General features: G+C 37.6%; 1 protein-coding gene across 1 annotated transcript in view; it reads left to right on the top strand.

Moving 5' to 3' along the window:
- The window catches only part of LOC103741091 (MORC family CW-type zinc finger protein 1-like), a 77645-nt gene extending 64800 nt beyond the window's left edge, over nt 1–12845 (top strand). The window contains exons 11-15 of the mRNA XM_008841774.2: nt 571–641; nt 2854–2918; nt 5019–5162; nt 9222–9376; nt 12788–12845. Coding sequence (XP_008839996.2) covers nt 571–641; nt 2854–2918; nt 5019–5162; nt 9222–9376; nt 12788–12822 — 470 coding nt within the window. The 3' untranslated portion in view covers nt 12823–12845. The remainder of the gene's footprint in view (nt 1–570; nt 642–2853; nt 2919–5018; nt 5163–9221; nt 9377–12787) is intronic.
- Nucleotides 12846–13310: the final 465 nt, after the last annotated feature.

The following is a 13310-nucleotide window of genomic DNA, read 5'->3' as shown; positions in this document are numbered from 1 at the left end:
TTGCTATGCCTAAGAGGAAGCTCGGATAGAAGATTTTGTGTGTGTGTGTGTGTGTGTGTGTGTGTGTGTGTGTGTTTAGTGTATGAGTATGGTGCATTCCTGTAAGTTTGCAGGTATATATACCCATGTGCATGCAGACAGAGACTAGAATAGGATGTTGAGTGTCTTCTTCTATAACTCTGCTGTATGGCCTTGTGTCAGGGTCTCTCACTAAACCAGAAGCTCCCCATTTGAACTAGGCTGGCTGGCCAGCAAGCTCTCAGGATCTGCCCCACCCCACCCCCAGGCTGAGGTCTTAGGCATGTGTAGCCTTGCTCTACTTTTTATATGGGTGCTTGGGATTCAAACTCAGCTCCTCATCCTTGGAGAGAAAGCACTCTTACCCAGTGAGCCATCCTCCCCAAATAGAAGATTTAAAATGAGGAAGAACTATGATGGGAACAGAGACCTTTCTGAGATTGTGTCTCTGTGCCATTCCCAGTGCTCAGGGCTGTATGCATAGAACACACACACTTGAACATGGTTTGGAAGAATTTTACCATGTTATAACTACTGTACTTCTACTTCCAGCTGAACTCATAGTTAAAGAAGCTCAAATCAAAGTAAACCAGCCTGACAGAATTTCTTTGTCTTCTGCCAAGGTATGAGGTGTAAAAAATAGTCTTAAATGGCCAGCAGTGCCACTTTCTTTTTCTGTGCATAGTTGTCTCTTATCATTTACTTTCTAAACTTTTAAATACAGCTGAGCTCAGAAGATTAAGATAAATTTAACATAGTTAAACAGATTAGATGAATGCAAAGAAAGGGGAGAAAAACCCAGCAAGAAGGGGGAAGGCTGAGCAAAGAGGAGCAAAATCAAGGGTGAATTCAGAACAGTGTAAAGGAGTATTGCAATCAATTTTTTTAAATGAAAAAGAAAATAACATAAGGAAAGGAGAAAATAATGAAAAGATAGCAGAAAAATTCTAGCCTATCAAATCTCCTTGAAAATATCTATTCAAAGTATAGCTCTCTGTGAATCCAAATGGAGAAAGTAAGAAGAACACTAATAAGCAATCCTTGCTTCTGGTGCTAGGCATCATATACCATAATTATGAATATTAACCACAATGCTTCCAGCTTACCAAGTGCTTTTCTTGTGAATTGTTTCACACAGTTTATAAACATTCTCTATAATCCTTGTAACATGCCCACGAGTAAGACACGTTATAAAGAACTATAATTATTAATTATAGCACATTGCAGCTAAGAGAAAGAGTGTAGCTGCAGGATATGCACCACAAGTCTGCTTTTACCAGAACTACAGTGTAAGCTGTCCGCTGTGGTGCAGCATTAAGCACTGGGTCTGTTTGCTTGAGCACAAAGGGATGAACAGGAGGAAGGAGAAAAACTGCTGCCTTTTACCCTCTCTGTACCAGCTTCTACAAACTAAATAAATGAATGTTTCAGCTGTTTTCCCCTTCAACATAAGAACCAGGACTCTGTCTGATAGACTCCTTCCTGTCACGAGGAAGGATGAAGTTAGACAGTGATAGTGCCCTAAAGCAAAGCTAAATCATGCCTTTCTCAAAATTCTCAAGATTTTTCCTTTTAATTTTTTTAAGGTAAAGGTAAATCTATCTTATTGTTATTGATTTTTTTCATAGCTTAGGCTCTTTTATTTTGTTTCTAAGAAATCAATTCCCTTTGCCTTCTGTGCTTGAGAGCCCAGAGAATTAGGTTCTCTCTCACAGGGCAAGGCCTTTCTTTTGTCTTGCCTTTGCAGTGCTTCTTTCTGCCTTTGCTCTGTGCTGAGTGCTCTGCCAGGAAGAGTGGGCACGTCTTTGGCCAGCTTGCTTTGTGGCTTGGAAGTACCCTGGTTACTTTAATGCAGAGAAGACAGCAGAGCAGAATGGCCTGAGCTTTTGACCTCTTACATGCTTCCTGGCAGCAGAGTTTGGAATGAAGTGCCTAGCAACCACCTCCCGCCACACGTTTTTAACTTGAAAGACAGTGGAAATATTGTTCTATCAGTGATGCACTCATCAGAAGAGATGCCACCTTTCACACATGGTGGATGGAACTCTTTAAATGTCTATTATTAAAAAATATTAGCATATATTATAGAGAATAATGGGTCTCATTATGACATTTTCATACATGCATGTAATGCATACCCCAACTACTCTCTCTGTCCCCATCCCCCTCCTACTGATCCTCCTCCTCACTAGTCGCTATAAAAGTCTGTTGATAACAGTATGACAACAGTACTGGTGGATTTTTCCTTTTCAGCCAGGTTAGAGAGAATGTACTAGAGATATGGGAGGGAGTGAACCAGTGTATTAAATAAAAAGACGTACTGAGGGCTGACTTTGGAGCACTCTGGGCAGGAAGAAGCTTGGGTAACCTGTAAAGAGAGCAGTTGGAAAGTGTTAGTTCAAGGCATCAGGAACTTGATAAGAAGGGATTTTCTCTTGGCTACTAACAAAATTTATGACCAATTTTTTTTTCTGAAATGTGCTTTGGTAATGACATAATTGTACATTCCTGTTCACTCAGCCAAGTAGGGGCCTAGGCATACTGAATAACTCACTCAGGCTTTTATATAGTTTATGTTAAAGCCCTTCTGTCATTATAGTGAGTAAAAGGAAGGCAGAGAGGGCATCCTTTATATACAGAGTGTGTGAACAGACAATGGTAGAGTTTATCTTCTTGACTATTGGAACTTAACCAGTTTTCATGTATCTGCTGTTTTTCTCCCATGTGCATCATATGTGAGCTGTTACCTTTGAAACATGGGACAATAGGGTGTCAACTCATCTGTCATTAATCCAATGTCCTTGTGTTTCTTTCCAACTAAATGTACTTCTCCAGGATGTATTGCAGAAAGCTCTGGAAGATGTGGAAGCAAAACATAAAAATCTTCTAGAGAAGCAGAGGTAAGGTGTTCTGTCTATGAGGATCCCAGAACTTAACTATGTTATGTTCCGATTTCTAAGAGGGCAGATTTTTTTTAGTTATTATGACAATTTCTTTTTTAGCATATAATATATTATGATATTAACTCTTAATGAGAGCAAGGTTCCCCAACCAAGACACACTATAAAATATTGATGAAGTTTTTATTGGTTTGAGTACATATATGCCTATGTAATGTTGAATACAAGTCAGATATTACCTCAGAGTTTAGTCAAGCCTTTTTGAAGATGGCTGGATGAAGAAATATGAGCAGGAGATCAGCTGACAGCTTTGCCATCCTTTTGTCATTTAAGCTGAAGATTAAAATTTAAGTTAAGAAACAATGTTTGAAGGGAACATGACATTTGTATAATTAAAACAGCAAAGCTGTCTTAAAAATAAATATTTACAGTTATAATTTTGACTTGTTCTCCAGCTTAGATGCTAAACAAGTTAAATAGAAAATGATTGTTGAACAAGTAAAGTCAGAATGAAAATTGTTGACATCTTTGAGAAACTTTTTTTCAATGGCAATTAGTTTTCAACATTATTTTTGGTGTCATATAGGCAAAGTAATTATAAGTTTCCTCAAAACTTAACTTTAAGCTGTTAGTTTTGCACTTATCAAAATAAGTAAATTTGAGATGCTACTAATGCATTTACCAAAATTATTTAAATTTCATAGAAATTTCCATTGAAAACTCAAACTTCTTTCATTTTCAGAAAGAACTTTGTTGATAATGTTTCTAATCATAGTATAATATATAAAAATTAATCTGTACATAGCCATTGATGGCAATTGCCTTGAATTTTTAATAGGAAACATTAATTTTATTATTTTTAAAGTTAGAAAACAAAGTAATGACATAAGAAGAAACTGTGCCTTCTTTTTTAAATTTGAAGACAGTCAGTATGTCTCTTACCAGAGCAATGATGTGATATTTTTTAATGCCCTATCTGCAAATCCTTTACACACTCAGTTCTCTTGTTTGTTGAAGAACTGAGATTTCATAGTTGGATAAACAGTATTGATCCATATATGATCTTAGATGTGTATGCATTTAATAATACATAATCCATTAACCCATGCAACAGGTTAACCATGTCTCAAAAAATCTGATGTACTCTGTGTATCATATGCATGGGGGAAAGACCCCTAGCACTGTATCACTGTTCTTTAGCATCAGGTGCAGTCAGTCAGCTCAGTAAGTATGTTTCCATTAGTTGTAATATCACAGTGTAGAGATGTGAGTGTGTGTGTGTGTGTGTGTGTGTGTGTGTGTATGTGTGTGTGTGTGTTACACTATGAGTACAAGGGAAGACTCCTATTTGCTGTCATTCTAGATTGGGAAAGGAAATAACATTTGTTATGCATCTAATCTGTTCCAAGTTTATATCTATAATGATCTCTTAGTCCTCACCACATCCCATGTGACTAGGTAGACATTTCTCCCACATTTCAGGTGAGACACAGTATTCAAGTAGTTCATGTGTGTTTCCCAGATACCGTAAAGATGAGCATATATTTGGAGCCAAGTCTGTCTCTCACATCCAGGTGCTCCCCACAGCCCCAGCAGCCTCCTGATGCTGTGGTTGTCAGTATCAGTCTGCAAGTTCTCAATTTCTGTTCTAATGTTTTACATACAGGAAAACAGGAGGCCTTGTCTGTTACGCATGTAAATTGACTTTATTAGCTTTTATTTATTTTTGAGTTTTAGGAAATGTTAGAGAGAAAGCTAAGACTACCTTTTTGGCTCAGTTTATCGTTTTTCAACAATATTGTAATATATGTATTAAACCTGTTAACATTTCAAAGCTCTTTCTGGTTCTTGTAAATTTAAGTGGGCAGGTTTTGTTTTTTGAATGAATGAATGCTGTGCTTGTCAATATAGTTATTTGCATTGCAATTATTCAGAATAATTGGCTGTACTGAACACCCACCAGATTTTTTTGAAATATCTGGGTATGTTATCTATAATACCTTTGATCTTTACCTTCTGAATTTAATTATTAGAAGTTCTGTAAATTTTGTTTTTACTTAATAAAATGTTTCAAAATTACTTTTCTAAATATAATCCTAGAGAATTAAAAAAAGCAAGAACACTCTCTCTATTCTTTGGAGTGAACATAGAACACCGAAGCCAAGATGGAATGTTCATTTACAGTAATAACCGGTTGATCAAAATGCATCAGAAGGTCGGCCCGCAGCTGAAAGTGAAGTCCCTGTAAGTACGCTGTGTTTCCAGGTGCACAGGCAGGAAGGGGAGGATCTAGCAGATTCTGTCTATGGAGTGACATGAATGATCCATCATAATGTGAACAGGTGTCACCTCTGCCCACTTCCTCTCAGCATGTGGGCATTAATCTGCCTAATTTATAATATTATGAGGCTATGTGCTGGCTCTCAGAAGAAAAATCACATTTAAGGAAAAAGACTTTTTCCAATACACTTCCTGATGTTTTACCATTTCTTGTGCCATCTCTTTAGCTTTTAATATTTTACCAGTTAAAAAATGATATAAGCGCATTAAAGAAATTTTAAAAAGGAAAAGAAAAGTAAAACCCCTGATCGTGGAAGGAGACCAGGTTGACTTGTTTTAAGGCTCCTGTCATGACGTTTACGTGAGTGAGTGTGTAGAATTAAACAGCTCTAGTCTGTTTGGATCTGGAATAATGTGCCCTGGTGCTTTCCCAAAGATCTAAAGTTCCACAAGCTTTGACAGTTGTGCAGCTTTCTACAGAAATGACACAGAAAGGGCAGAGCAAACAAGATGGCTGAGTGGTAGAGTGATGCTGGGAGCTCTGCTCACCTTGCTTCCTCACTCTCTTTATTCGTTGTTCACACAAAGTCAGTTTTATTGTGGCATTTTATGCCAGGAATTATATACTATGCTTTGAAGACAGAAAACGCCAACTATGGTCTTTTGCTAAGGAACACATGAGTGTACTTTAATATTGTGTGCAAACGGCAGGAACAGTATTTATTATTTTTAAGTTTAGCATGCACAGTAATGGGTTTCATCATGGTGTCTTCATGCATCCGTATCATTGTACTTTGTTCTCATTCACACCCCTTCCCCAGTGTCTCCCTTATGGCTCCTCACCCTCCAGCTAGTTCCCTTTCTTCCTTGCCCCCTCCCAACATGCATCCCTTTTTTAGCTTTCTTATTTATTCTGCTGCCCTGTCTTCCTTTAAGATCTCGTCTGCTTCTCTCATGATCCTTTTTCTAGTTCTGTGACCTACAAATGCACACACATATATCCTCATATATCTAATTTTAAATTTAGTATCTACATATGAAAGAAAACAGATGGTATTTGTCTTTCTGAGTCTGGTTTATTTCTCTTAACATAATGATTTTGGAGTACACCAATATTCCTTTCAATGCCATATTTTTCTTTTTCCCTTTGGCTGAATAAAATTCCATTGCATCTGCGTACCACACTTTCTTTATTCATTCATCTATTGATGGACAGCTAGGCTGATGCCATTTCATGGCTATTATGAATAGTGTAACAATAAACATGTGTAAGCATCTTTGTGGCAACTGACCTAGAAACTTTTAGGTATATGCCCAAGAGTCAGAGCTGGATCATGTGGTAATTCTGTTTTCAGTTCTCTGAGGAGCCTCTATACCGATTTCCATTGTGATTGCCCAAGTTTACATTCCTACAGCAGGGAACAGAGTTCTTGGTCTGCATCCTCATCAGCATTTGTTGTCTGTTTTCTTGATAGCCATTCTGACTTGGGTGAGATGAAATCTCAAAACAGTTTTCATTTGTATTTCCCTGATGATTAACCATGTTGAACACTTCCAAGTATTTATTGGTCATTTGCATTGATTCTTTTTGAGAACTTTCTTTTAAGATCATTAACTGAGTTATTGGTTTTATTGGTTTTAATTTTGCAGTTCTTTATGTACCTTATGTATTAATTCCCTGACTGATCCATGGCTGGCAAAGAATTTTTTTTCCCCATTATGCAGGGAATCTCTTTACTCTGGTGGTTGATCCTTTGCTGTGCAGAAGCTTTTCAATTTTATATAATCTCTTTGTCATAATATTCTTGGGATTATTTCCTGTACTGTTAGAACCATACTCAGAAAAATCTATGCCTAAACTTATATTTTGAGTGTTTTCCCCAGTCATTTCCTCTAATAGTTTCAAAGTTTCAGTTTTATGTTAAGATTCATTTTCAATTGATTTTTGCACGGGATAGGGCATGTGGAGCTACTTTCGTTCTTCTACATGTGAAAATCCAATTTTCTGAGCACTATTTTATTAAAGAGTCTGCCTTTTCTGCAATGTAAAGCTTTACAAAGTTTTGGTGCTGTGCTTGTGTGGGGTTATTTCTGGGTCCTCCACTTAATTGCATTGCTCTGCAGGTCTGGTTTTGTGTTGGCACCAGTCTGTTTTTGCTACTTGTGGTTCTGTAATACTTCCAGCATTGTGATACCTCCTGCATTGCCCTTTCTGCTAAGGATTACTTGAGTTATTTGGGGATTTTCGTGCTTCCATATCAATTTTAGGGTTTTTTTTCTCTTGTTTGATGAGACATTTCATTGGAATTTTGATGGGGATTTACTAAATCTGCAGATTGCTCTTGGCAAGATAGTCATTCTCACAACAATTATCCTTATCCATGAACATGGGAAGATTTTTCATCTTCTAATCTCATCAGTTTCTTTGGTGTTTTAATGATTTCATCATAGAGATCTTTTATCTCCTTGGTTAGGTTTATTTTATCAATTTTTTTAGTTATCTTGAATTTTTTCATTATTGATATATAGAAAATATACTAATTTTCATGAATAATTAATATTTGCTAATAAAAGTGTTGAAAAGAAAAAAGAAAAACTACTGAGCTTTGCATGTGGATTTTGTATCATACTACATTGATGCAAGTATTTATGAGATCTAAGAGTTTTCTGGTAGAATCTTAAGGGTCTTTTAAGTACAGAATTATGTCATCGGCAAATAGGGATAATTTGGGTTCTTCTTTTCCCAATTGAAGAATGAATTACATAAATTTGTTGACTCCTTTGTTTAAAATCCCACAGTAGTTAGCCTAGAGCTTGATTTCAAACCTTCTATCCTCAAATCTCCTGACTGTTGGCCTTGGCATGCTATTCAGGCATGAGTTCTAAATCCCTTTCCTTGCCTAATTAAAATTGAGCCCTGCTGTCCCACTCATCTGTCACTTTTCACATAATGTAGTATCTACCCTGTTTCCTAAAACCATGTGTCACCTTTTAAATTTATCTTGGACATTTGCCTGCCTATTACTATCAAGCTTATCACCCTTCAGTGAAAGAGAACCAGGGACCGTGTCTTTTGTGTTCATGTCCAAGTTTCTAGTTTCTGCAACATGGTCAGGTGCTTATTGTGAATAAATGAGTAACTGGATAATTGAATAAATGAATGAATGCACATTGTGTTGGAATGTAGTAAACCAAACTGAAGGAAGTCATATCAGACTTTTTGGAAAAAGTAGTGCACAAATTCAGACTTACAGAATTAGTAGTGTCGGGAGGACAGGGAAGAAGAAAAAAGTTGTGAAAAACAAAACCGGCAGAGGCCTCAGTTTGGGAAGGTGTAATATAAGTGTTGTGGCCAGGACAGTGGGGAACCTCTCATCTGTGAGAACTCAGGATGTGTTTTCCCTAAGTTTGATGATGTCAGCAAGCAGATTATCCTGGGTATATGTACATTGTGTGCCACTAGAAAAAAGGATCAAAAACTTTTGTCCATTAGATTAACAGTCAAATACCTGTGGTCATCCCCTGGGATATGAGACTGTTATATTACCTTGGTAGATCTCATGATGCACCCAAAACCTCTGTAATGAGGAAAAACCCACCCTGACCAATGAAATGGGGACAAAGAAAATGATTTTCTCCAGCCAGTATCAGTATTAAGAGGACCATGTCAGGTCACTGCAGGAAGGTGCTGTCACTGGTGTTTGTGCTTAAAGACTTCTCCTTTCCACCAATCTTGACTGCCCATGTAGGCAACAAATTTAGAAAGAGTATTATTTAATATTATTAATGGAGCAAAGAGATGCTGAGGGGGTTTTGTGAGATAGAATGAACATAACAGAAATCATCATGGAATTATGATAACATATGTTCAAGTTAACTTGATAGCTCTGACATGATCCACACAAAGACAGTGCATTAATTTTTGAAAAATTTTATTGCAGATTACCAGTATAGGTTTGGTTTTTTTTTTCTTTTCTCTTTATCCAGATTTTACAAAATTCATATATGCGCTTTTTCTTTCAGACTTGGTGCAGGTGTGATTGGAATTGTGAACATACCCTTAGAGATTATGGAGCCATCCCATAATAAACAAGAATTCCTTAATGTTCGAGAATATAATCATCTACTAAAAGTCATGGGACAGTACTTGGTCCAGTACTGTAAAGACACTGGCATCAGTGAGTATTGGGTGGTGATAGAAAGAGATACTTAAAGAGGAATCAACTTGTGTGATTTATTTAACTTGAAAAAATTGTATTGATTCAAATAACCATAACCCAAAGCCCTGTGAAAAGGGCTTCTGCCTTGAAAGTGGAAGAGGCCTGGGGGTGTAGCTCAGTAATAGAACCCTTACCTGGCTGTGGATTTTATTCCCAGCAGTGTAAAAGCAAGCAAACAGCCTCTGACTGGTGCAAAATGAGATTCTTTGATGAGTGGTAACTGGGATATTGTCTGTAAATATAAAGATACATATTTTTCACATAGTAAGTAATCACATGAGTTTAGCAATGTGACAGTCTTGGGGTTTTCTCTAAGATCTATGGCCACTCCAGCCATGTGTATTAGGTTATGTTTACAGTACCACACTTGAGTGTTCCCCTTTGAGTGGGCATTTAATCAAATTAGGTAGCTGTTGATTGCCCCCAGTATAAGAGTGCCACTACTGCACCAATGACGTGTGCTGTGCTGGCCATTGATGTGGTTATTTGGTCTTGAAGCTGGTGTTGGATCATCCATTGATGTTTTCCCTTGGCACCTTCATAGTGCTGTCCAAAGCTATGAGAGCTAGCCTTCAGGGGAAGTGGCCTCTAGGTCATTTCTAGCTCCATTGCTCCAGATTCTGTGTCCAAAGTATGTTGTCTTCAACAATAGGGTCTTACCTTCAAGTTCTGGGAAGCAATCAAAGGTTGTGGCAATGGCCTGTGTGATTTTGGGAGTCTCTTGGACTACCCTGGCCAACAACTCAAAGGATGGTTTCTCCTGTCTGGCACTTTTTTTTGTTATGTAGCCTTGAGCTATATACATGGACACATGCAGAGATAATGTATGTATAATTTGTCAGTAGGTTGTTGGACTAATATGGTTCCCTCTGCTTTTTAAAAACTTGCTAGGTATTATTTATCTCTCTTACTGTCTAACTCTCCATAATGGGCTTTCCCCATTTAAAGTGCCCCCATTTTCCCCATCTCTCCCTTGATAATACCTGTCACATATGGTCCCACCTCTCTTGAGCTCCTTCTTTCCCTTTATCCTCAAGGTTCCTTGTGTAACCCTCCCTTCCCCCTCCCAGTTAAAGAACCCCATTTTTATCCATTTCTCCCTTAGTAATGCCTGTTTCCTACTGTTCTTCTCTCTCAGGTTCTTTTGTTTCCTTTATCTCCTTGGTTCCTTTTCATTATCCTGGTTCCTATAGTTATGCCTGGGAGGCATATAAGGATTATAAGGATTTGGTGCTCAAGGATTTGGTGCTAGGATCTACTTATAAGGGAGAACATATGTTGTTTGTTTTTCTGAGTCTGTGTTACTTTATTTAGTATGACAGTTTTTAGTCTGTCCCTTTACCTGCACATTTCATGATTTAATCTTTCTTCACTGCTAAGTGAACTCCATTGTGTACCACATTTTCTTTATCTACTTGTCAGTTGAGGGACATGTAGGTTGCTTCCATCTCTTAGTTATTGTGAAAAGAGCAGCAATAAAAATGGATGTACAAGTGTCTCTGCAATAGGATGAGTCCTTTGGGTATATGCCAAGGAGTGGTATAACTGGGTCAAATAGTAGGTTCAATTTTAGTTTTTTAAGGGTTCTCCACACTGCTTTCCATAGTGGTTGCAAAAGTTTGCAGTCCCACCAGCAGTGGATGAGTGTTCCCCTTTCCCCACATCCTCTCCAACATTGGTATCATTTGTTCTCTTGATCTTAGCCAGTCTGACTGGGGTAAGAAGAAATCTTAAAGTGGTTTTAATTTGCATTTCTCTAATTACTAATGATGTTGAACACCTTCTAAGATACTTCTTAGCTGTCTTTATTTTTTCTTTTGAGAACTCTCTGTTCAGATCCTTAGCCCATCTTTAAATTGGGTTACTTGCTTTCTTGATTCTTTGTTTTTTGAGTTCTTTTTATATTCTGGATGTTAAACCTCTATCAGATGTATCACTGGTGAAGATTTTCTCCCACTCTGTGGGTTTTCTTTTCACTTGGTTGCTTCTTTTGATGTACAGAAGCAATCGTTCCTGAACCCTGGGTGGGTGTATTTTAATATAGGAGTCCTGTCCAAAGACCCATATTCTGGAGACTCTTATTCTCTGTGCTTTGGCCATTGTGACCTTTTGTGTTCCTGGCCCTCTATTGCATGAGGGAGTCTCATTGATGAGAATTGAAAGATGCATTAGTGTTCTCTTCATCCTTTATTCTATGTTCTGTGAGCTGTAGATATAGAGGTTGTATTCTAGGTGTGCTACTTAGGTTTGGGCAATTCAGAGACAATCTCTGTGTGTGATCAGTTGTGTAATTCTGTAATAATATCTGTCTGTTGAAAAAGAAGTATTTTTAATGAGTGGTGACTGGGATACTTTTCTGTAAATTTAAGAATCGTATTTTGTACATAGTAAGAAATTAAATTTGTCTGGGTATGTGACAGCCTTGGGGTTTTATTTAAGATCTGTGACCTCTCCATTTATGTGCATCTGGCTAGGTTTACAGTACCACACATGGGTTTCCTCCCGTTGAGTGGGGTTTAAGAACAATTAGATAGCTGTTGATTAGCCCTAACATAAAAGTGCCGCTACTGCACCAATGTCATTTTCTGGAGGCAGGCACACCTTTAAAAGTCATAGAAATGATCTTCATTGGTATACATGGAAGAGTCCTGGTCTTGCTGTGCATGGGCCTCCATCTACCACTTTGCCTGGTGTGTGGTGCAGTCCCAGCAGCCCTGTTCTCCTTTTTGGGTATCAGTTGCCAGCTCCCTCACCAACTCTGCTATTCCTTCACCCTATCCTATCTGCCCATTTAGTTTTTCAAAAATCTTCTCACGTTGTATAATGTAAATCAAAATAAAGAAGTCACATATTTCTGTTTCCAATATTAGTTAATAACACTGTTTTTCTAATTTCATAATTGTCTATGAATTAATTCAGGAATGGGGGATACTTTCATAAGAAATGTTCCCCAGAAGGAAGGCAGAGAACAGGAAGAGGATAGGCATTTGTAGCAGTTCAATATTTCAGTTTCCCCCAAATCTTCATCAGCAACTAGAATTCAGTAATCAGTGTCAGACCTGATAGTTTCTGTAACTTCTGAGGACATTGTTCTACACAGTCTTAGCTTATTAGTTCCCACCAGAATAACAAAAGTTATATAATGCTTGGCTGATACCCTGAAAGCCAGTACAATAGGGCACACTATTTTAATGAAAAATGTTTGGGTAGATTTTTGCCTTATAAATAAAAGATGAAATCTTTGTATTTGTTGTAAATCTGTTTCTATGGAAAATTGGGCCCTTGTAAAAAAAATTGAACCAGCAAAAAGGGAAAGGAGAGGTAATGACTTTGCATCATTAATCGCATCTCCATTTGCTTTTGGCACAGTTGATCCTAAGAATCTCAGAACTACTTTTCTCTGAGTCTGACCTCACCTCACTGTCTACTGCTGTGTTTACTGAAGTCAGATGCATCCTGACAAGGAAGTGGAAAAATTATCCATCAGCTTTGAGAAGTAAGAAGAGAAGGAGATAGAAAAGATAGGGAGAAACATCAAAGAAAATTTGGGTTTGAATGGAATTGATCATTAAAATGTGTTTTTAACTCTTCCAGAGTGGCTCAGAATTGACTTGTGATAAAACGAAGTCTATATTGTCATAACTTAATCTTTCTCAGAAAAATTCAAGTCATAGGTCCTGGGTTCACAAAGAGTCTAAGAATCTTTTACATCAGCACTTTAATCCCCTCAACTGCCCTGCTATTTAACCCCAAGTCAGGGCCCCTGTGAAAGCAAAAATGTGGCTTCTTAAGGCTGACCATAAATCTCACAGCCACTGCATTTTAAAGTGTCTTCACTGTTTTCGTGTTTTCTCATGTTTATGCCCATTCAGTCATCTGAGCTAAGAATGAA

This window comes from Nannospalax galili, unplaced genomic scaffold (genome assembly GCF_000622305.1).
Source record: "Nannospalax galili isolate Female #2095 unplaced genomic scaffold, S.galili_v1.0 scaffold1320, whole genome shotgun sequence".
Taxonomy (NCBI): Eukaryota; Metazoa; Chordata; class Mammalia; order Rodentia; family Spalacidae; genus Nannospalax; species Nannospalax galili.
Note: the sequence above shows the minus strand (reverse complement) of the source record. Positions and strands in the feature narration are given on the sequence as shown.